This window comes from Hemitrygon akajei, chromosome 19 (genome assembly GCF_048418815.1).
Source record: "Hemitrygon akajei chromosome 19, sHemAka1.3, whole genome shotgun sequence".
NCBI lineage: Eukaryota > Metazoa > Chordata > Chondrichthyes > Myliobatiformes > Dasyatidae > Hemitrygon > Hemitrygon akajei.
This window is the reverse complement of record NC_133142.1, coordinates 74,984,202-75,009,708: the sequence shown is the minus strand read 5'-3', so window position 1 is coordinate 75,009,708 and position 25,507 is coordinate 74,984,202. Positions and strand designations below refer to the sequence as shown.

At 45.4% G+C, this 25,507-nt stretch overlaps 1 protein-coding gene across 1 annotated transcript in view; it reads right to left on the bottom strand.

Moving 5' to 3' along the window:
- LOC140742081 (monocarboxylate transporter 5-like) overlaps positions 1-25,507 on the bottom strand; it is a 155,208-nt gene that overhangs the window by 88,010 nt on the left and 41,691 nt on the right. Inside the window, exon 7 of the mRNA XM_073072903.1 lies at positions 23,424-23,682. Within this exon, the coding sequence (XP_072929004.1) occupies positions 23,424-23,543 (120 nt within the window). The 5' untranslated portion in view covers positions 23,544-23,682. The remainder of the gene's footprint in view (positions 1-23,423; positions 23,683-25,507) is intronic.

The window sequence follows — 25,507 nt, the reverse complement described above, 5'->3', positions numbered from 1 at the left end:
AACTCTAACAAACCTGCCCTCAAAAATATTGGTCCCCCTCAGGTTCAGGTGCAACCCATCACTTTTATACAGGTCATACCTCCCCCAGAAGAGATCCCAATGATCCAAGAACCTGAAGCCTTGCCCCCTGCACCAGTTTCTCAGCCACACGTTTATCTGCCAAAATATCCTGTTTCTACCCTCACTGTCGCTTGGCACAGGCAGACATCCAGAAATTACTACCCGGGAGGTCCTGCTTCTCAGTTTTCTATCTAGATTTCTAAATTCTCCTTTCAGGACCTCTTCGCTTTTCCTTCCTATGTCATTGGTACCAATATATCCCAAGACATCTGGCTGCTCCCCCTCCCTCTCCAAAATGTTGTCGATCCACTCTGAGATGTTCCTGACCCTGGCACCTGGGAGGCAACGTACCATCCCGGTGTCACGTTCACATCCACAGAATCTCCTGTCTGTTCCCCTCACTATCGAGTCCCCTATCCCTACCGCTCCCTTCTTCCCTCTCTTTCCCTTCTGCACGATGGACCCAGGCTCAGTGCCTGTAACCCGATCACCATGACATTATTTGTCACATGTACACAGAAACATACAGTGAAATGCTTCACTGGCATCAAATCAAATCAGCAAAGTTTGTGCTGGGCAGACCACAAGTATTGCCTACTTGCAGTGGCAATGTTGCATGCCGCAACTCTGTAACCCATACGTCTCTGGAATGTGGGCAGAAACCTATGCAGTCATGGGGAGAACACACAAATTCATGGCAGACAACAGAGGGAATTGCATCCGGATCTCAGAGCTGCCATGCTGTTAAGCGTTGTGCTCACGTCCACACTACCAAGTGTGTAATTCACTCTATTACTCTGTTATAAAAGTGGATGGCTTGAAAGTATTCCGTGACACTGAGGAGGGCAGAGCAAAGTCAAGGTAGTGCTAAACGGCGACCCCTTTGCTTGCTTCTTCAGAAACAGCTCTACTTCCATCTTTGAAATCTCTTTGTTCCTTTTCAGGTGTAACCCTCAGGTCTGGCTAGAGGATGGTGAGGGACTGAGGAGAGGAGAGGGTCAGAGTAGGGATGAGGTGTGGAGTGACAGTGAATGGGGGATGGAGGGGTTGGTGAGGGACTGTGGAGAGGAGTGTGTCAGTGTAGGGATGAGGTGTGGAGTGACAGTGAATGGGGATGGAGGGGTTGGTGAGGGACTAAGGAGAGGAGTGTGTCAGTGTAGGGATGTGTGGAGTGACAGTGAATGAGGGATGGAGGGGTGGTGAGGGACTGTGGAGAGGAGTGTGTCAGTGTAGGGATGAGGTGTGGAGTGTCAGTGTGGAGTGACAGTGATTGGGGGGATGGAAGAGGTGGTGAGGGACTGTGGAGAGGAGTGTGTCAGTGTAGGGATGAGGTGTGGAGTGACAGTGAATGGGGGATGGAGGGGGTGGTGAGGGACTGTGGAGAGGAGTGTGTCAGTGTAGGGATGAGGTGTGGAGTGACAGCGAATGGGGATGGAGGGGGTGGTGAGGGACTGTGGAGAGGAGTGTGTCAGTGTAGGGATGAGGTGTGGAGTGACAGTGAATGGGGATGGAGGGGGTGGTGAGGGACTGTGGAGAGGAGTGTGTCAGTGTAGGGATGAGGTGTGGAGTGACAGCGAATGGGGATGGAGGGGGTGGTGAGGGACTGTGGAGAGGAGTGTGTCAGTGTAGGGATGAGGTGTGGAGTGTCAGTGTGGAGTGACAGTGATTGGGGGGATGGAGGAGGTGGTGAGGGACTGTGGAGAGGAGTGTGTCAGTGTAGGTGTGAGGTGTGGGTTGTCAGTGTGGAGTGACAGCGAATGGGGATGGAGGGGGTGGTGAGGGACTGTGGAGAGGAGTGTGTCAGTGTAGGGATGAGGTGTGGAGTGACAGTGAATGGGGATGGAGGGGTTGGTGAGGGACTAAGGAGAGGAGTGTGTCAGTGTAGGGATGTGTGGAGTGACAGTGATTGGGGGGATGGAAGAGGTGGTGAGGGACTGTGGAGAGGAGTGTGTCAGTGTAGGGATGAGGTGTGGAGTGACAGTGAATGGGGGATGGAGGGGGTGGTGAGGGACTGTGGAGAGGAGTGTGTCAGTGTAGGGATGAGGTGTGGAGTGACAGCGAATGGGGATGGAGGGGGTGGTGAGGGACTGTGGAGAGGAGTGTGTCAGTGTAGGGATGAGGTGTGGAGTGACAGTGAATGGGGATGGAGGGGGTGGTGAGGGACTGTGGAGAGGAGTGTGTCAGTGTAGGGATGAGGTGTGGAGTGACAGCGAATGGGGATGGAGGGGGTGGTGAGGGACTGTGGAGAGGAGTGTGTCAGTGTAGGGATGAGGTGTGGAGTGACAGTGAATGGGGATGGAGGGGGTGGTGAGGGACTGTGGGGAGGAGAGTGTCAGGATAGGGATGAGCTGTGTAGTGTCAGTGTGGAGTGACAGTGAATGGGGGATGGAGGGGTGGTGAGGGACTGTGGAGAGGAGTGTGTCAGTGTAGGTGTGAGGTGTGGGTTGTCAGTGTGGAGTGACAGTGAATGGAGATGGAGGGGGTGGTGAGGGACTGTGGAGAGGAGAGGGTCAGAGTAGGGATGAGGTGTGGAGTGACAGTGAATGGGGGACGGAGGGAGTGGTGAGGGACTGTGGAGAGGAGTGTGTCAGTGTAGGGATGAGGTGTGGAGTGTCAGTGTGGAGTGACAGTGATTGGGGGGATGGAGGAGGTGGTGAGGGACTGTGGAGAGGAGTGTGTCAGTGTAGGTGTGAGGTGTGGGTTGTCAGTGTGGAGTGACAGTGAATGGAGATGGAGGGGGTGGTGAGGGACTGTGGAGAGGAGAGGGTCAGAATAGGGATGAGGTGTGGAGTGACAGTGTGGAGTGACAGTGATTGGGGGGATGGAAGAGGTGGTGAGGGACTGTGGAGAGGAGTGTGTCAGTGTAGGGATGAGGTGTGGAGTGACAGCGAATGGGGATGGAGGGGGTGGTGAGGGACTGTGGAGAGGAGTGTGTCAGTGTAGGGATGAGGTGTGGAGTGACAGTGAATGGGGATGGAGGGGGTGGTGAGGGACTGTGGAGAGGAGTGTGTCAGTGTAGGGATGAGGTGTGGAGTGACAGCGAATGGGGATGGAGGGGGTGGTGAGGGACTGTGGAGAGGAGTGAGGCAGTGTAGGGATGAGGTGTGGAGTGACAGTGAATGGGGATGGAGGGGGTGGTGAGGGACTGTGAGGAGGAGAGTGTCAGGATAGGGATGAGCTGTGTAGTGTCAGTGTGGAGTGACAGTGAATGGGGGATGGAGGGGGTGGTGAGGGACTGTGGAGAGGAGTGTGTCAGTGTAGGTGTGAGGTGTGGGTTGTCAGTGTGGAGTGACAGTGAATGGAGATGGAGGGGGGTGGTGAGGGACTGTGGAGAGGAGAGGGTCAGAGTAGGGATGAGGTGTGGAGTGACAGTGAATGGGGGATGGAGGGGGTGGTGAGGGACTGTGGAGAGGAGTGTGTCAGTGTAGGTGTGAGGTGTGGGTTGTCAGTGTGGAGTGACAGTGAATGGAGATGGAGGGGGTGGTGAGGGACTGTGGAGAGGAGAGGGTCAGAGTAGGGATGAGGTGTGGAGTGACAGTGAATGGGGGACGGAGGGAGTGGTGAGGGACTGTGGAGAGGAGTGTGTCAGTGTAGGGATGAGGTGTGGAGTGTCAGTGTGGAGTGACAGTGATTGGGGGGATGGAGGAGGTGGTGAGGGACTGTGGAGAGGAGTGTGTCAGTGTAGGGATGCGGTGTGGGTTGTCAGTGTGGAGTGACAGTGAATGAGGGATGGAGGGGGTGGTGAGGGACTGTGGAGAGGAGTGTGTCAGTGTAGGGATGAGGTGTGGAGTGACAGTGAATGGGGATGAAGGGGGTGTGAGGGACTGTGGAGAGGAGTGAGGCAGTGTAGGGATGAGGTGTGGAGTGACAGCGAATGGGGATGGAGGGGGTGGTGAGGGACTGTGGAGAGGAGAGGGTCAGAGTAGGGATGAGGTGTGGAGTGACAGTGAATGGGGGATGGAGGGAGTGGTGAGGGACTGTGGAGAGGAGTGTGTCAGTGTAGGGATGAGGTGTGGAGTGTCAGTGTGGAGTGACAGTGATTGGGGGGATGGAGGAGGTGGTGAGGGACTGTGGAGAGGAGTGTGTCAGTGTAGGGATGAGGTGTGGAGTGACAGTGATTGGGGGGATGGAGGAGGTGGTGAGGGACTGTGGAGAGGAGTGTGTCAGTGTAGGGATGAGGTGTGGGTTGTCAGTGTGGAGTGACAGTGAATGAGGGATGGAGGGGGTGGTGAGGGACTGTGGAGAGAAGTGTGTCAGTGTAGGGATGAGGTGTGGAGTGACAGTGAATGGGGATGAAGGGGGTGTGAGGGACTGTGGAGAGGAGTGAGGCAGTGTAGGGATGAGGTGTGGAGTGACAGTGAATGAGGGATGGAGGGGGTGGTGATGGACTGTGGAGAGGAGTGTGTCAGTGTAGGGATGAGGTGTGGAGTGACAGTGAATGGGGACGGAGGGAGTGGTGAGGGACTGTGGAGAGGAGTGTGTCAGTGTAGGGATGAGGTGTGGAGTGACAGTGAATGAGGGATGGAGGGGATGGTGAGGGACTGTGGAGAGGAGTGTGTCAGTGTAGGGATGAGGTGTGGAGTGTCAGTGTGGAGTGACAGTGATTGGGGGGATGGAGGAGGTGGTGAGGGACTGTGGAGAGGAGTGTGTCAGTGTAGGGATGAGGTGTGGAGTGACAGTGATTGGGGGGATGGAGGAGGTGGTGAGGGACTGTGGAGAGGAGTGTGTCAGTGTAGGGATGAGGTGTGGAGTGACAGTGAATGGGGATGAAGGGGGTGTGAGGGACTGTGGAGAGGAGTGTGTCAGTGTAGGTGTGAGGTGTGGAGTGTCAGTGTGGAGTGACAGTGAATGGAGATGGAGGGGGTGGTGAGGGACTGTGGAGAGGAGTATGTCAGTGTAGGGATGAGGTGTGGGTTGTCAGTGTGGAGTGACAGTGAATGAGGGATGGAGGGGGTGGTGAGGGACTGTGGAGAGGAGTGTGTCAGTGTAGGGATGAGGTGTGGAGTGACAGTGAATGGGGATGAAGGGGGTGTGAGGGACTGTGGAGAGGAGTGTGTCAGTGTAGGGATGAGGTGTGGAGTGACAGTGAATGGGGATGAAGGGGGTGTGAGGGACTGTGGAGAGGAGTGTGTCAGTGTAGGTGTGAGGTGTGGAGTGTCAGTGTGGAGTGACAGTGAATGGAGATGGAGGGGGTGGTGAGGGACTGTGGAGAGGTGTGAGGCAGTTTAGGGATGAGGTGTGGAGTGTCAGTGTGGAGTGACAGTGAATGGGGATGGAGGGGGTGGTGAGGGACTGTGGAGAGGAGAGGGTCAGAGTAGGGATGAGGTGTGGAGTGACAGTGAATGGGGGACGGAGGGAGTGGTGAGGGACTGTGGAGAGGAGTGTGTCAGTGTAGTGATGAGGTGTGGAGTGTCAGTGTGGGTGACAGTGAATGGGGATGGAGGGGGTGGTGAGGGACTGTGGAGAGGAGTGTGTCAGTGTAGGGATGAGGTGTGGAGTGTCAGTGTGGGTGACAGTGAATGGGGTGAAGGGAGTGGTGAGGGACTGTGGAGAGGAGTGTGTCAGTGTAGGGATGAGGTGTGGAGTGTCAGTGTGGAGTGACAGTGAATGGAGATGGAGGGGATGGTGAGGGACTGTGGAGAGGAGAGGGTCAGAGTAGGGATGAGGTGTGGAGTGACAGTGAATGGGGGACGGAGGGAGTGGTGAGGGACTGTGGAGAGGAGTGTGTCAGTGTAGGGATGAGGTGTGGAGTGACAGTGAATGAGGGATGGAGGGGATGGTGAGGGACTGTGGAGAGGAGTGTGTCAGTGTAGGGATGAGGTGTGGAGTGACAGTGATTGGGGGATGGAGGAGGTGGTGAGGGACTGTGGAGAGGAGTGTGTCAGTGTAGGGATGAGGTGTGAGTTGTCAGTGTGGAGTGACAGTGAATGAGGGATGGAGGGGGTGGTGAGGGACTGTGGAGAGGAGTGTGTCAGTGTAGGGATGAGGTGTGGAGTGACAGTGAATGGGGATGAAGGGGGTGTGAGGGACTGTGGAGAGGAGTGTGTCAGTGTAGGGATGAGGTGTGGAGTGTCAGTGTGGGTGACAGTGAATGGGGATGGAGGGGGTGGTGAGGGACTGGAGAGGAGAGGGTCAGAGTAGGGATGAGGTGTGGAGTGACAGTGAATGGGGGACGGAGGGAGTGGTGAGGGACTGTGGAGAGGAGTGTGTCAGTGTAGGGATGAGGTGTGGAGTGACAGTGAATGAGGGATGGAGGGGGTGGTGAGGGACTGTGGAGAGGAGTGTGTCAGTGTAGGTGTGAGGTGTGGAGTGTCAGTATGGAGTAACAGTGAATGGGGATGGAGGGGGTGGTGAGGGACTGTGGAGAGGAGTGTGTCAGTGTAGGGATGAGGTGTGGAGTGTCAGTGTGGGTGACAGTGAATGGGGGTGAAGGGGGTGGGGAGGGACTGTGGAGAGGAGCGTGTCAGTGTAGGTGTGAGGTGTGGAGTGTCAGTATGGAGTGACAGTGAATGGGGATGGAGGGGGTGGTGAGGGACTGTGGAGAGGAGTGTGTCAGTGTAGGGATGAGGTGTGGAGTGTCAGTGTGGTGTGATAGTGAATGGCGATGGAGGGGGTGGTGAGGGACTGTGGAGAGGAGTGGCTACTGTGTAAATAGTGGCTGTGGGGTGGGTAGTGGGCGGAGGTGTTGATCAGTCTGTCAGTAGGGTGGAATAACTGTTTTTGAGTCTCGACGCTGTTAGCCCCTTCTCTGCTGGGAGTGGGACTAATAGGGTCAAAGCTGACAAATTAGGTTTCGCAATTGGATAATCTCATTTCCTGATCATTTGATTATTTATAAGTTTTAACATTTATATCATATGCAGTCGACATGTATCAGCTTCCCAAAAAGCTAAAAAAAGTACTGTTTTATGTGACAGACTATCATAAAATGACCCAGATGCGACAAAGTCCGAAGTCATACACTGAGAAGGCAACAAGAAAGAGATCCCACTCACAACTTTTTATACAGTCCATGCTAATTACTACACTTCCTCCATTTACTGAGGAGATTGAGGCCAGCAATGTGACGGTACCCGTCTCCCACCCATTCTAACCTATTTTAACAGGAGTACCATCGACAGGCAGCGTCACCATCGGGTACAGAATTACCACTTGACCCTACAAGCATTACAAAGACTGCTGAGACAATCACTGACCTCTCTTCCATCCACCACAGATATTTATCAGGGGCACTGCACACAAAGGGCCCTTAGCATTTCCAATGTTCCCTCCCATCTGGCAACCAATCTCTTTGACCGACTGCCATCAGGTAGGAAGTACCAGAGCATGAGGTCAAGAGCAGTCAGGATGGGGAACCCTTTCTTCCCCCGGGTTGTCAGTCTACTGAACTCCCTGCCACCACCAAGTGTATACTTGTATAGGCACCTTGTTATTTGTGAATTTGTTTGTGGTAATAATACTTTATGTGTTATGTGTGTGAGTTATATGTACTGTGTTGTGCAGCCTGTTCAGGAGGAACATTGTTTCGTTTGGCCATATAGACGTGTGCAGCGAAATAACCATAAACTTGAACTTGTACTCACCAGATGGAAATCTACTTTGAACATTGAGGAGTTCTGAGGAAGTGTCACTGACATGAAGTTGCTGCCTGACTGGCTGATCTCTTTTGTTTTTATTTAGTTATTTCTGCATGTTCCAACATGCCCTTAGCTAACATTGACTGACTCAAGACATCCATTTTTTTTATTTTTAGGAGTGTATAATTACCAATTTGTCAAATTGATAGTTTATAGTTTATTCAGATTTATTTGAATATATGGTAATTTAGGGAAGGCTTCAGGAATAAACTCTGACAAAAGATCTGAAGCTGGAGTCCCTCGGGCAGTCCTACGTTGAGTTCAACACTGTCAGGCAACTCCTGGGACACTGCTGGTGCCAAACTGAATTGCTCACTGTGTTGTCAGCTGTGTGGAGAGGGGGAGCCCGCTACATGGCAAGGGCTTGCTCTCCACATTGTACTATCTTGGCTTGCGTATCACATAGAAAGCTGGAACACAACTTCGTCGACTCCAAACAACAGAGGGCCTCAAGATCCCTAATGCAGAAGAATGCCTGAAAATTGGTAAATAACATTCCTGTGATGCTATTTCAGAGCTCAGGTTGTCAGAGTTTGATGTTCAATTCAACATTACCTGTAAGGAGTTTGTACGTTCACTCCCTGAATGTGAGGGCTTTCCCTGGTTTCTCTGGTTTCCTCCCACAGTCCAAAGACTGTGTAGGTTAATTGGTCATTGTAAACTGTCCCATGATTAGACTAAAGTTAAGTAGGTGGGTTGCTGGGCAGGCCTATTCTACAATGTATCTCTAAATACAATAAAGAAAGAAAGCAAAAACACAACTATATCCTACCCATTATATGCTGCAACATTGAGGAGGTTCCAAATCTAGCAGTCCCTCCATGTATCAGGGGAAAACCCTTCCTTAGGAAGGATTTAATATTCCCTTCTTAAATCCCACCTGTTACCCAGAGAATGAACCCCTTCAAATCACTGTTTGCAGTGAGTCAGTTTAATATGATTGGTTTTACCCCAATTTAGTACTACTATTTTGTTATTGGCTTTTTCCACAATCGTGCAAACTTAGCTTAAGTATAATAACCTCTACAGACATAGTCCCCCACTGGTAATCATTACCTGCCCAGTCCACTCCCTGAAATAAATCCAAAGCCCATTTCTTATCCTTCCCAGTTCTAGCAAAGGGGCTTCGATCTGAAACTGCAGAGTTCCTTGAATTCTATGCCTGTTCCTCTGGAATTCCAGCATCGGCAGAATCTCTGACGTTTACAATAACTCTGCTTTCCTTTCTATCTATACTGCTTGGTCTGTTGAGTGTCGCCAATACTTTCTACTTTTATCTCAGATTTTCGGCATCTGCAGTTTTCTTTTTATCTTCTGGAACTCTCCCAGTACATTGTGCCCAAAGGTGGTGAATGCTTGGCCACTGAGTTCATTCAAAACACAGATTTATAAATTTCTGGACATTGAGGCAATCAAAGGTTGTGGAGATTGGGCATGCAAATGAAGCTGAGGTAGAGAATCGCCCATGACCTTACCGAACGCTGGAAAGGCTAAATGGACTACAGGTACTGTTTATTATTGTCACCTGTACTGAGAAACAGTGATAAACAATTGCTTAAATGCTATTTAGGAAGATCATACCATACACTGAAGTCATAAAAGAAAGCAGAATGTGGAATATAGTGCAGAAGCTACAGAAAAGAAATTGCAGAGCAGATAAAAAGCTGAAGTGCAAAGGCCATAACAAGCTGGACTGGGAGATCAGAAATTCATCTTTAGCACGTGAGAACCTGATAACAGCATGATAAAAGAGGTCCTTGAGTCTAGTGGTACATGCTCTCAAGCTCTTAATGATTAAAATATTCTGTATGAAGAGAAATAAGGTAAAGGTGTTGAATTGGGCTGAACTGTGCGCTGACTGGTGTCAATTTAATTAATTAAATTTTAATTTATTTAATTATTCAAATCTTTTTTTACTATACATATATACTTAATATTTTAATTTATAGTTTTTATTATGTATTGCAATGTACTGCAATTTGCAACTGGTGCGCAAATCAACAAATTTTGCCAGTGATATTAAACCTGATTCTGATTCTGATTGGAAACATTGCCTTGTTTCCCAAGTACACCTTTACATGCCTCCTTTAGATGCACAGGGCTCTGTCTCCCAAAATTCTGAAAGCTTTCTGATATTCAGAGGCATTTAAAAACCATTGAAATCAAGATAAATTATTTTTAAAATGCAGTTGAAATAACATTAATTAAAAACTATTAGACGTACTGTACTGTAATTAACATTACAACAAAAGAATTTAAAAATGTTCTTAAAATGACCTTTACTGCAGTCTTGTAGTCTGTGCACTGTAAACCTCATTGAAATGAAGTTGGCACAGGATCCTGCGCGTGCTCTGTGCAGAGGGATAGTGTGTTGATAACCCAGTACAATGTTCTGCTACTGAAATGTGGATCAATAGACAGCCAAACTCATGGCTCTGGTCCCAGGAATTTCTATGTTCTCAGCCAGCAGAACCTGCTCCTCAGTGGGTGACAGATGAGTCACAACCTGGGCCGAATGGTCTACTTCTGCACCTATTGTCTATTGTCTATAACATGCAGTCCTGTGTCAAAGGGCTTGTGGCCACTCCTGTGTTGAAGGTCATTAGATAAGGTATGAAATTAAGATTAAGTTCGAACGATTAAAATGCATTTATTTAAACGTCTTCTTAAACTGTCAAGAGGTGAGCTAAGAGGAATTCATAGAATCAAATTACATCTTTAAATATATGTCGATTGTTAAATGAATTATTTATCATGGACTTAGGGTCTTGAAACTATATTTTTTGTGTGACTGTATTTTACTGATATCTTATATGTGCTATATGTGCCATGTGCTGTGTTTGACCGTCGGTACTGTGTTTTGCACCTTGACCCTGGGGTAACATTATTTTGTTTGACTGTATTCATGGATATTCGTGTATGGTCAAATAAAAATTAAACTTGAACTTGAACATGATCTTAGCTGAGGATCATCGCCTTGTTGTGGTGAAGCAGCTGTACATTCCTGAGATCCCAACAGCGATGCCATCTGGAGCTTGGCTCCTGGTAGTGCCATCCATGGCAGTAAGGTCAAGGGAGAGAACCCAGACAAAGAGCGATCCAACCAAGACCTCAGTGGTGCAGCTGGCGAAAGATGATGGCACATCACAATGGCATAGAAGGTGGAGGAAGGCTGCACAGTAGTGAAGGGTCTCCAGTTGTCTTGCTTTCTATGTCACCTTACCTTGACCCAGGTCTGACAAGGACCATGTGGTAGCTGTCCATGCATCAGCCTCTCCACGTTTAAACAACGTCACACACCGGCATTCTCCATTAGCGGAACAGCTCCTTAGAACATCACACCCGATTTGAGTGATTGCACTACTAATACTAATCATGATACCCTACTGCTAAGCTGGCTTTTATCTCAATCAAATGAAAGACCAGTTACTTTATAAAACAGAACATTTTCCGATCTGGAGACAAAGACAAATTGTACAAAATGGGAGCGTGCCTAGTTAGAATATCACATTGTCAAAGTCAAAATCCACATGTCTCTACCAAAGGAGGTGTAAGACACTCCTTCCCTCCTTCAGCCTGCAAGTCACCCTTGGGCAAGGGGTAGCACCTGCTTAGCCACTCTAAACAGGATCAAGTGAACCCGTGGGAGCAGGTGGCGGATGGTTGTATGATTAGATGGTGCATATCACAAGCCCTGGCTATGTGACCACTGACACCAGGCAGACGATTTCTGAAGAGTATTGATAACAGCTGGAGTCAGCTGTCTTGTAAAGACGCTGCCCAGAAAAATTTGTCAAGGTTACTGGGCATGGCAGATGGAAGACCATCATCACCCACATCCTATGACGTGGCACATAATGATGATGATGATGTATATGTCATTCTATCTTGAGATTCATTTTCTTGCAGGCATTCACAGGAAAATAAAGACATACAAGATAATTTATGAAACACTATACAAAGTATACATAAACAAAGACCAGCTAGTGTGCAAAAGAAGACAAACTGTGCAAATAAAAAGCATACTGAGAATATGAGATGTAGAGAACATAGAACACCTAACCTGTTTAACACATGTTATGCTGTATGGACTGCTTTATCTCGAGTAAATATTTCACTGTATCTACACCTGGCAAACACACTATGCTTTGACCGGCTGTAACAGACATTTGATCATCTGATGTGTGTACCAGCAGGGCGAAGAGTGAATCATTTATCCCTTAAAAGTATTATAGATAATAACAGCAACTCTCAGCAGGTCTAACAGGGTCTGTGGGAACAGAAACCAAGTTAACATTTCTGGTCAAAGATTCTTTGTCAGAAGTGGGAAAGTGAGGAACACAAGTTATTTTAATGTTGCGGGGAGAAATAGACATGGCAAAGGAAACTATCTGTAATAGGATGAGGATGAAGTAGCAATAGTGATAAGTTATTGATGGGTTAATGGAAGCATTTAGGAAACAATAATAAGAATAAAGGATTGTAAAAATTCAGAGGAAAAATGCAGGACAAGCCCAGCAGGTTAGACTATACCAAATGGAAGTTGTAAAACGGAGCCAAAATCATGATATATAGAAGAAATGGCCAGTTCTCACTAAGCTTTTAATGGGCTTTTATATGGCCCTTCAGCCCATTGACTCTGCTCCACTATGGCTGATTTATTATTCCTCTCGACCCCATTCTGCTGTCTTCTCTCTGTAAACACCGACTAATCAAGAATTTACAGACTTCTGCTTTAAATATACCCAATGACCTGGCTTCCATCACCATCCATGGCAATAAATTCCACAGATTTACTACCCACTGGCTAGAGAAATTTCTCTTCAACTCTGTTCTAAATGGATGTTCCTATTCTGAGGCTGAGCCTTCTGGTCCTAGCCTTCCCCACTATAGGAAAATCCTTTCCACATCCACTTTATCTAACCCTTTCAATATTTGATGGGTTTCAATGAGTCTCCTTATCCTTCTAAACTCCAGCAAATACAGGCCCTGAGCCATCAAACATTGCACACACTTTAACTCTTTCATTCTCGCAATCATTGTCGGGAACCTCCTCAGCACCCTATCCAATGCCAGTACACCTTTTGTCCAATTCCATGATTATTCTTCTCCTGGACATTTCATTTTGGCAATAGGCTTGATTGCATTTCTGAGGACAACAAATGTAGAAACACAATTTCTAGCCTTAAATGTTTCCTCAGTAGATGCAACATGGAAAATGACAGCACAAATACAGCGGGAATAACTGGGACCAACGTGCCTTTAACCCAACTCTCCTTCCAAAGCAGTAATCTCCTATAAAATTCAGTCTAAACTTGGGGTCCATAGATCCCTTGCCCATGGTCTAAAACTGGGTGCGATCTGCTCTGAAGGTAAGGATGTGCAAATAATAATTAACGATGGGACAGAATGATTGATCAGTGTCCCAGCATTCGGTTTGCTTGGAAAATAAAATATTACCAATACATAGCAAATTGTTGGGCAAAATAGCTGTTGAATAGTCCACAGAATAAAAGGCATTCACACAGGTAGGTACACCTGCTCCAGGTCAATTAACCTTCTCCTCAATATGAGGCAAAGACAATTTGACTCCACTGTCACAAGTATCTTCAACCCCCACACAAGCTGATCAAGTAGCAGTAGACTCTGTTTGCAGCTGAGATATGATCAGTGAAGCCACCGTCAGTGTAGGGAGCTCTGCTGAAGCATTTTTCCAGCTGCCAGATAGCTGTGAGCCATAGCGACCTGACGTTGAGCATACAACACAGACGTGACTGTGCAAACCCTTTCATTACATTACACTCTGCACGGGCTGTGAATATGTGAGCCGCAAATATCACAGATCACGTACAACTTCAATTATCACTTACAATTATGATGGAGAAACATACTGTATGCTGCATGACTTGTGACATCATTAGCCACATAACTGTGAGGTCAAAGATTGCAAGCAGAGGTCCAACGTACACTTCCAAATGTCTAAAGTGATTGTTAGTACAACTTACAGCTTATCAATGCCTCTTACAAATACAAAATATACTCAAATGTATCCAGTTTCTACATTCTGATCTTCTAGTTTAGCTCGAATTGATAAGAGTTTTGAGTATCCTTATATCTCAAAAGACCTCACGCACTTTTCTTCATCAAAGAATTAATTCAAGGAAACCAGTCAAAGACCTACAAAAATAATGAACTAAGAGCTGCAAACTGGCAGAATTTATTTCAATTTAAATAACTCTAAAGTGCAGTTATATTGCAGTGCTAAAAAATTGAATTGTTAAGGAGCAGCCCGGTGGTGTAGCGGTTAGTGCAACACTATTATAGCTCAGGGCATCAGAGTTCAGGGTTCAATTCTGACGTCTCCTGTAAGGAGTCTGGAATGTGTGAGTTTTCTCCACTGAGCTCCAAGAACGTAGAGAAAACATTATTTCAGATTCAGCACCACACAAAACATATTCTTTGTATTCTACTATTGTTCAATGTAGTTATCTTGTTACACATTCTGTTATAAAAACTTTCTAGTCTTGAACATTATCAATTTGTCTTCAAAAATCTATGTGGGATTCAGAATTTCAATGTGATGTGGAAGAATTCAATTAGAATATTGATTATTTATCAGTGTCATTGGTTATTAGATAGATATTGCTCGTCTTTAGTGAATTTCAGGAAGATTTTAGAACGATTAGCTTTATTGGTGCACCAAAACATCAAAATATACAGTGAAATGCATGCTTCCATCAATGACCCACACACTCGGGGAGCAGCCTGCAAGGGTTGCCATGCGTCTGACACAAAGAGTATGCCCACAACACGTTAATGCTAACCAGATCACCTTTTGGAAACCCGAGCATCCGGCAGAAAGCCTTGGAGTCATGGGCAAAGTGCACAGACTGCTTACAGACAGCCGCAGGAATTACACCCCGATCTTCCAGCTGCTGGATTACACTAACTGCAACGCTACCATGCTGCCCATCAGTCAACTAGAAATGAATGTCAAGAGTTCCTAAAAACAGTTTGTGGATCTTTGACATGAAATGGCTAACGTGGAGGAAGAGTTCCTCCTGTAAATATAATAAATTATAATTTAATTGCAAACATAATTTACCTCTGCTGTTTTTGTAGCTCTTGGCAGTACTAATTTCTAACAAAATTTGATATTTTATTACTACCTTCCAACACCATGGAATATTTTGAAATTGCAGTTAAATTATATGACAAATTGTCAAACAGTTCCCCTGACCCAGCACAATGCCCACATTTCTTATTCTCTTAGCATTTTGAATCTAAATACACAGTGGTGAAGCCTGAAAGTTGGGCTGAATATTTTAAAGTGGAGGAAATAAAGAAAATGTACAAAATAGGTGAGTGTGGTTCTGTGAGCATTAGTAGTTTAATAATCCTGCCTATTATAGAACTGTTTCTTTTCACCCAGGACTAACCGTTCAGTGCTATCAGCTCAGAGAAGGGCAAGAAACAGCAAGGTCTCAAGGATGGTACCTATGTTGCGACTTCCAAGAAGGACCCTGGAGATTGACTGTAGAGTTAGGTGTTCCACTGAGAATGGGTATTGGTAAGTTAATCAGAGTGAAATAGTAGGAGCCCCTTTGATAGGTGCAGAATTCTTTTATGCCATATTCCAGTTGTGTTCATCAGATTTCAATCTCTCCAGTTATGAAAAATTTGCAATACCAATCTAGTAAAGGAGATCTATTCTTTAAACAAAAGGGCTTTTTTTTCCATTTAATCTCTGGTGCAAACATTCTCTGATAATATTGTATCATATTTTCCCTGAAAATAACAGATTGACTATAGAAAGTCTGCACTCACCTCTCATTATATCTGATGTATTTATTTATACATTAACAGAGGAGATGTCAGGGGTAAGTTTTTTACACAGAGAGTGGTGAGTGTGTGGAATGGGCTGCCGGTGACGGTGGTGGAGGCGGATACGATAGGGTCTTTTAAGAGATTCCTGGATAGATAAATGGAGCTTAGAAAAATAGAGGGCTCTGGGTAACCCTAGGTAATTTCTAAAGCAAGCACATTTTCGGAATGGCTTTGTGGGCCGAAGGGACTGTATTGTGCTGTAATTTTTCTATGTCTATGTTTCTATTAACAACTGAGGTAACTTTTAATAAGATCACAAAGATTTTCATTCATTAGGCTTTTCTCCACAAGAAAAACTTCCTCTGCATTGTATATTCTTTCCACGTCTCACATTTCCACCTCCCTCAGACTCTCTCTCTCTCCCCCCCCCCAAACTCTACTCAAATCAAATTCCAGAACTGAACTAACTACCTACCATACCACTGTAAGACTGTATCATCTAATCACCTAAGCTGGGAGAAGCTTAGGAATTTTATTTACTCACTTATAACTGCATATACTCTTGTTTTATATTACTCTATCACATAGTTATTAACAAAATAGAGTTTGTAATGGAAGACTCAGACTCCAGGTGTGTCCATTTCTGCTGGTCCTTTTTAACCCGTTACGGGGTACATAACAACATAAGCAGCAATACAGACATTACAATCCTGAAGCTCCTGCTCTTCAGCTTTCTGCCTAGCTCCCTATTTACTCAGTTAGAGTCTCTGCCTGTTCTTACCCAACCCCGTGGAGCCAAAGCCTGACTACTCTAACACTCACACAATGACCATTCCACTTATACCTTCCTTCTTTTTATTGGACCCGTGCTGATGGCAATCAGCTCAAAAGAGTCAAAAGTATCCAAGCCCTTTTTAAACCTTGCACTGTGTCACCAACAAGTGACCTCACATTGATTGTAGCTCTCTGAAAACAGCTGAAAGCTCCTTTTAACCCTTGCATTGTTACCAACAAACAACCTCTCACACTGACTGCAGCCCACTGAAGCCTTCCCCATAAGTGGGTGTAGCCACAAGGCAGTGGAAGCTTGAGATCAGTTTTCCTTCTAGGTGAGCTGCCAATCACAACTGATGAGCCCCATCTACCCAGGCTGGTTGCACAACAACATAAAATATAGTCGAAAAGTACATTACAGGTAAGATTGGCCCATCTTATCAGGCATATACTGTAAACAGCAAGTGGCTAAGAGGAGGAGGAATGGGTGAGTTGTCTATGGAAGGAAGCAGAGAACGTAATTGAATGCAGTGACAGCACGGTTTCGTACAGCATAGAATCAAGCTCTTCAGCACAGCATGTCTACTAAGTTTTCACCTACAAAGTTTTCAACCCATAATGATCTCATTTGTTTTATTCTCTCACAGTCCAAACTCTCCAGATTCTAAGATTTAAAGATTAGTACTATTCGTCACATGTACATTGAGACATACAGCAAAAAAGGTCATTTTGCATCAAATCAAATGAGTGAAGATTATACTGGGCCACACTTCTGGTACCATACCCACAGCTCGCAAATCCTAACTGTACATCTTTGGAACGTGGAAGGAAAGTGGAGCACCTAACGAGACCCACATGGTCAAGAGGAGAAGGTACAGGCAGCAGCGCTGTCTGCTGTAAAGCACTGCACTAACCACTATGCTGCTATGCTGCCTCAATCACCTACACACCAGGGCAGGGCAACTAACATAAAACTTACATATCCTCACATTGCAGGAGGAACTGGAACACCCAAATAAATCCTACAGGGTCATTGGGAGAACATGCAAACTCCACACAAAAAGCACTGGAGGTCAGGAATAAACCCAGACTGCTGGAGCTGTGAGCTGGCATCTCTAACTGTGCCACCATACTGATCCCTGTATCCGCAATTATCATGGATACTGCGATAGACTTAGTCAAAGTTGATTAGAGGTGGGAATAGAAATACAATAGATTCCAGTTAATTGGACTAAATGGTAAATTGGGGCAGCGTGTCATTTGGGATAACTCTTAAAAAACAAAAACTAATCGAGGAAATAGCCGGGATTCCCTTTGTTTACTTGGGACACTGTGCTGCTTAGCTGGGACAGGAGACTGTTGCTGAGCAGTTTCTAACTAGAGTCAGTCACCTGAACTTGTGTGGCTGTTAGACACTACACACTGCTTAGAGCAAACAATTTTTAAATACATCAGTTGCATACGCTTGTGTTGATAAAGCAGTGACTTTTGTCACTGATTGTTGGTTACAAATAAGGAGTAAGACAATTCAGAGCTGTTTTATTCACTGTGCTTTCAAGCATTTAGGCTTGGAGATGCCAGAAATGGCCAGAAGTGGAAGTGAAACAATCTCACTACTTCAGCAAGTTAGAAACTATGAAAAATTTGACGTAATCAGCAATCAACTTGAAAGATTCATCCTGAATCGTTTCAAAAGGTCGACAGGCTCTGTGGAGCGGCTTCACTCACCTCAGAGCTGAACTTGCTCCATAACTGTGGACTTACTTTGGAGCCTCAGCGGTTAATGTTCTATGTGCTAATTGTTTACCTTTTTATTATTTACAAGATTTGTTCTTCCTTTTGCACATTGGGTGTTTGATGGTCTTTGTTGTGTGGGTTTTTTTAATGGGTTCTATTGAGTATCTGTTTAGTGGCTGTCTGCAAGAAGATGAGTCTCAAGGTTCTGTACAGTATACCTACTTTGATAATAAATATACTGTGAACCTTGAACTTAGTTACAATGGAAAATGAAGAATTGGAAGATGCAATTGTTGACAGCATTGTATAAAGGCAGATCATTATCTACATTAGGTGTCTGCACTGATTTTGTTCATTTACAGTCACGGCAGTGTACACTGGATAGATTTCTACATTGATAACTATCATGAAGTAATGGGCAGTTTTATAGTACTAGAGATATGTAGTGTTCTAATTCATTCTGTATTTCATTTAAGTACATAACGTGTTAGTTAAATGGTAGCATATTTTTTCTAAACCCTTTTAACTATCTCCATGAAACCGGCTGATTGGGCCCAAATGTACTGGTCTCAATGTGTTCCAGTTAACCAGACTGGCCATGGCTGTTCCCCCTTTCTCCATGGACACAGAAATACTGCCAAAGAGCACCACAGGAGTGTAGAAACAAACCTGGCAACAAAAGGCCAATGAGTCTAATTTCACTGCTGGGGAGCTTTCAGTGAGATAAACAGAGAAAAATAAATGTTCGCTCTGCAAAGCTTAAGTTAATAAACGACAGCCACCATGGACTTGAGAAAGACAATTCATTATTTGACTAACCTAACTGGGGTATTTGTATTTATGTAGCAGAGAGTTCAAGATAATGCAATAAATCAATACATAGATTTCCAGAAGTCACACGTAAAAGACCAGTCAGTTAAGCTGAGGCAAAGGGAATATAACAGTCAGCAGATAAAAAATTGACTCAAGGACAGTGATAAGAAAGTCATGGTAATGATTGATCATCAAACTGAGGGAAAGGTAGACTGTGATGCCCTTGATGGTACCACTGTTATTTAGAATATACCACAGAGTATAGCATCCCATTCAGCTTCCCAAAATTTGAGAAGGATAAGAAGAGAAGCTGAACCAACTCTACAGTGGTGGGTAAAATGTCTCTTTGCCTTGCACATTTAGCTCCTGGTAGACCACCCATGACGGTAGGGCCACAGGAGAGGTTCCAGGCAAAGAGCAATCCAACCAAGACTGTACTATTGTACTCTTCGCTGTCTGTCCACATGAGGAAATGGCTTTGAAACATTGTAAAAGCTCCACATGTTCCAGGGAATCCATTAGTGGAAGGTAGTGTTGCATAGCAGTCAGGTTTGTGCACACAAGGTCCCTTCTCATTGATGTTTCACTGAATGAGCTAACAGCAGCTTGGAGCCTGACCACAGAACAAGCTGTATAGACACTTCAGCTGTATAGACTGAAGACTGAGTGACTTTGGTTCCTGGACTGAAGATTACATAGATTGAACAGCATCCCATTTGTCCCATAAATTGTATCCAAGGTAACATGTAGCAATAGTACTGCAATCACTTGAGTCAAGTGGTTCTTAAGGTTGTCATAAACAGGGGAGTTAGGAGTAATGGGGATAAGCTCCCACTGCCTATTAAATGCTCCTAATGGTGTGTGCGTCAAATAGCCTCTGACAAACAAGTCCAGCTCCTGTGTGACTTAGCTACTGAGCCCGGCAAAACTGACAGGAAAGGAGCAAAGGGACTGTCTTAAAACCTTCACATTGGGCAGATGGGGCTTGTTAGCCACGGTTGGCAGCTCATCTAGGAGAAGGAAAACTGATCTCAAACCTCCACTGCCTTGCAACTATACCCACTCAAGGGGAAGGCTTTAGAAGTAAACCCTGGGGAAAAGTCCGGAGTTGGAGTCCCTAAGGCAACCCTATGCTGAGTTCAATGCTGACTGACAAAACCCGCAATGCCGCTGGTGTCTCTACCGTTAATTTGGATTCATCAGTTGCACGGAAAGGGGGAGATCTACAGCCTGTGCTCCATAAGGATGCTTCACACTTGTTGCATACCAGAGATGTGTTGATGTACTGCGTGCTGCAACTGATGGTCTAGGGCACTTTTATTGTGATCGCAAGACCCCATTGGATGTTGGTAATGTAGAATACTGCAAGTTCCATTCACTGGCTCAAGACCAGGGGCAGGAAGCTGCGTTGCCTCAGTGATGGCATGGACTAGGCCCTCATGCTGCAGTCTCGCCTCTTGCATCTGCCAGTGCCAGAAGCATTGTGGCAGAAAATGCCTGAAGCAGCGTGGGAGAGTGCAGAGACCTCTGTGGGTGCACTGGAATCCATACTGGGCTGGGGACTGTCCTCGCCTATCGGTGCTGCCCTCTGGTGTTCACTCAGTGGAAGAACAACCCGGACCAGGCCAACTTACCGTCACTCTACAGGCCATTCTACTCAGGGACTTGGGCTATATTATATTTTCCTTTGTGATTGTATGCTTTTCTGATATTGTAACCTGATGTGCTACTTGTGCTAAGTATGTTATATGTACAATGTGCTGTGTACAGTTGATAAAATGGTTGCATCTGAGCGCAGTGTAAACACTGTTTTGTTATCCTACATTCATGTATGGTTGAATGATAATTAAACTTGAACATGAACTTCCTCTCAAATGAAAAGTCAAAGATTTTTGTGAGGTTATAAAGGACTATGTGCTTGTCATTGTTCCTGCATTAACATAAGAGATGTAGAGGTATATCAAGCACCTTGATCATTGATCTGTCTACCTTCTGTTTGCTTTGCATTCCCAGCATCAGCAGAGTTTCTTGTCTTTAGCATCTGTGGAGGGGAATAAGATTCAGGATTCAAGATTGTTTGTTATCATTCTAGGTGATGCCTCACCTAGAACAGCATCATCAAAGTGTCTGTGTGTTCCAGGTAATAACAGTCGTGTGGCATTCAGGTCTGACAGTGCCAGTGAGTGTCATTGAAGGGCCTTACATAACCGATCCCAAACTTCATAATACGGCGGTTTTGTTGGCACAGATTGAACATGTCAATTGACATCTTTGACATGGGCCTTGGGCTATAGTCTCACCCATAGGGGAGCACTGAAGGATTAGCCAATGCTGTGCTACCTGTTGTCCGTTGTCTATTTCGCTATGGAAACGTACTTGGCCTTCACTCAGGCGATGCTGTATTCTTGAGATGGGTTAGACTGAAGGGGTTGTCGTAGGAAAGAAATGACAGTCACTAAACCCTCATGAAGCTGGTGACTTCCATTGTTAACAACTCCTTTTCTCCCACAGATGCTACTTAACCTGCTGAGTTCTTGAGAGTTACTCTCTTTAATTGATAGATATTCCTTAGGACATTTAACTCCACCACGGATGGTTCCAAACCTGGCTGTCAAAGAAGAAAGGTTGCGCATGGGGCAGCAACCCCATCCTGTAAAAACCCAGAGGTACGCACCAACAGAAGCTGTGGAGACCACATCCCTGAGAGAAAAAGGACCTAGGAAGATGAGATAGACCTGGTGATAACTTGATGACTGGCTAAGGATTGAGGACTCTGGTGAGCTGTTGTCAGCAGCCTAGGCCCCAGTAGAGGTTATGGGGTTAAGTAAGTAAGTTAGGATATTTAGGATCCTTTAAACATCAGCAACAGCCAGTTCTTCATTTGTGTTTTCTGTTTTGACACCAAGTGAGTAAATTCACATTTGTCCACAGTATATTGCACCTGTCACTCAGAATCAGAATCAGGTTTAATATCACGCAGATGTGAAATCTGCTGACTTTACAGCAGCAATACAATGAAATAAATGATAAATAAATACAGAGAAAGAAAGCTGAGTTACATTAAGCATATATATATATACACACACGTCTATTAAATAGTTAAGTTAGAATAAGTAGTGCAAAATAACAGCAAACAGTGAGGTGGTGCTCACGGGTTCAATGTCCATTTAGAAATAGATGGCAGAGGGGAAGAAGCTGTTCCTGAATCACTGAGTGTGTGCCTTCAGGCTTCTGTACCTCCTTCTGGATAGTAACAGTGTGAAGAGGGCATGTCCTGGGTGGTTGGGATCCTTAATGATGGACAGCACCTTCCTTAGGCACTCTCCCAACCTGTCTAATTCCCCTGACTACCATCTCCCCCTGGCACCCCTCCTTCTTCCCTTTCTCCCATGGTTCACTCTCCCTGTCCTATCTGATTCCTTCTTCTCCAGCTCTTTACATCCCCAAACTCCTGACTTCACCCATCATCGTTTATCTAGTCGCCCTTCCCGTCCCCCCACCTTTCTATTCAACCATCTTCCCTTCCTTTCCAGAACTGAAGAAGGGTCTCGGCCCAAAACCTCGACTATTCATTCATGTCTATAGATGCTGCCTGACCTGCTGTGTTCCTCCAGTATTTTGTGTGTTTGCTTTGCATTTCCAGCATCAGCAGAGTTTCTTGTCTTTAGCATCAATGGAGGGGAATAAGATTCAGGATTCAAGACTGTTTGCTATCATTCTTTAGCACAGGAGCGTAAAGGAGAGCAAAACGACTGATACTCCGGATCCAATGCAGCATGGAAAATACAATAAGCATAAATAACGCTATTTTTAAAAACACACTATAAATATAAATATATAAGATTAACTTATTTACTGACTGGATGTCCATAAAGTGACGCTAGGTACAGGAGTATCTGTACATAAGGTAACGGACTGGAAACGATGAAGTAGGGAATTGGGGCTGTAGGCGACGTTTCCAGCCCAGACGCTCACGTCCTAAAAGTAGCCCTGCCTTTTATGCCCAGAGTATAGAAAACAATCGAAATGAAAAATCATCCCAAAAATACAATGTGAAAAGAACATTATTACAGATTATTTACAATATATACAACTTTATTTATTTGATATTTGTACTAATAGTTGAAGGATATGTAACCTCATTGGGATATTCAGCCCTATACTACCAACGCCAAACGCAGTTATACCCTCTGCAGCAAACACGAAGCGGAGTTCCCTTCTTTTATCGCCTTTAGCATCAACTCTAAAAATCTTTTTATTGTATTAACCCGAAGTCCCACCCGAGTATCAATAACTTCCTTTTGTCGCCAAACTAACATAACATATGCACCAAACAAGACTCTTCCTATTTACTTTCGGCCCCGAGATTTCAAACATGCATATACCTCAACAGCCAGGGCGCTTTCCAGCCTGGGCTGCATTTCCAGGGAGCGAAACGCCACACTTGACTTCCAGCAGCTACATCAACCCAGCGAGTTGCCGGTCGGTGTTCCGTGTTTGACCGTGATATCGCAACAGGTAGTCACGGCTACAATTCCCACTTTGTTCTCTCTTACTGTAAAACTTTCCCCTTACCACAAAAAGATAGCAGACGATGATCCATCCCCACCCTCCTTCCGGGGGGTCTACCAGTTTCCGACCTCGAGCTTCGTTTGGACCAGGCATTGTGTTGGCTGTCGTTTCACTTCGGTCCATTATCTTCTGTGTGCCAGCTTTCTTTCTTTATCTCTCTCTCTCTTTCTCTCTCTCTCTCGCTCGCTCTCTCTTCCTCCCTCCTCTCTCTCTCTCTCCGTCTTTCGCAATCTGTCTCTTTCTCTTGCACCTTCTGCCTGTCCTTCAACGATATGTTACCACAATTGTTTAATGACTTTGCAAAGTCTAACGGGCACAGCCTACCTACCCCTAGTGGCGGACATAGACAAGTTCAATTCAAACCATCTGGGTTTTATGAACATCAGTGGCATGTGGTTTTAGGGTCATCTTGAGTCATCGAGTCCTACAGCACAGAAACAGGTCATTTGGCCCAGCCAGACCACGTTATTCTGCCTAGTCCCATTGACTTGTGTCTGGCCCCATAGCCCTCCATACCCCTCCCACTGAAGTACTTGTTCAAAGTTATTTTAAACGTTGCAATCGAACCAACATCCACCACTTCTACTGGCAGCTTGTTCCACACTTGCACCACCCTCTGAGTGAAGAAGTTCCCCCTCACGTTCCCTCATGTGGCCTTGAAGTCTGCTGCAGATGCCACTACACCACCGGCCGTCGGAATAGGCTCTGTGGTTCCTATCTACAAACGTTTGTATTTGTGCATTGAAGGCAATCTCAATATCTAGTGTGTAAAATATGTTTGAACAGTTACATGGATAAGAAAGGTTTAATGTGGACCAAATGCAGGAAAGTGGAACTAACTTGGATGGACCAGCATGAATGAATCGGGCTGAAGGGCCTGTTTATGACCCTCTGACCTTATGGAGTTGTACAGCAGGGAAACAAGCCCCTCAGCCCATCTTGTCCTTACCGGCTGTGTAGGTGTCTAGAGTTAATGCATTTCATGACCAGCTTCTTGATGGCGAATGTTGGAACCACTGGGCAGTATTCATTAAGGCATGTTACCTCGATTTTGTTAGGCACTAGGATGACGGTGATCTTCATAAAGCAATTGGAAACCTCAGATCGAAGCAAGGAGACGTTAAAGATGTCTGCAAGTATCCCCAGCAGTTGATCTGCGCAGGGTCTAAGGCCATGGCCAGGGACACCAACCAGGCTGAGTGCTTCTCACGTCCTCCCCCGACAGAAGACTGGTCTTACATCTAAAATGGCGACTATGGGATCAGGTGCATTGGAGGCTGTTGTGGTGGATAGTGACGTGTGATAATCCTATCCACTGATGCTGCTTGGTTGGCTGAGGATTTTACTGAATAAACACAATCAGGTTTTCCCCATGGGCAGGGAATGATACCTGCCAAGTATTACAGGTAAACTAGTTGAGTGAAACGAGAATTAGAGGTCATAGGTTAAGGGTGAAAGGTGAAATATTTAGACCATTCCACTACAAAAAGTAAGAGCAGAATTGGGCCATTCAGCCAATTGAGTCAGTTCCACCATTCCATTAGGGCTGATTTAATATCCTTCTCAACCTCATTCTCCAACCTTCTCACCTTTAAAGGGAAACCTGAGAGGGAATTTCTTCACTCAGAGGGAGAATGAGCTGCCAGAGGAAGTGTTGATGCAGGTTCAATTTCAACATTTAAAAGAAGTTTGGATAAATACATGGACAGAAGGGGTATGGAGAGCTATAGTGCAGTTGTGAGTCAATGGGACTAGATGGGCTGAGCGGTCTCATTCTGTGCTGTACTGTCCTATGACTATAATACTCTAAAGATTCCATACATGTGTATAGGTTGTGTCAGTATTCTCAGAGTGGGGTTCTAGTTAGTGTTAACATAATTACATTCAATAATTATATGATTATAGTAACACAATAATTATTCTTCTCAAATCTTTTTTACAATGCTCAGCAATTTTTTTTCATAACTCCTAATAAAAATTCGGAATAGAAAAATGGGTAATGTTAGGAAGTATTTTGTACAGTGCATTTTACTGCATTAAATTCTATGCTTGATGTTTCCCAAGTCCGTCATTATGAACCAAAAACT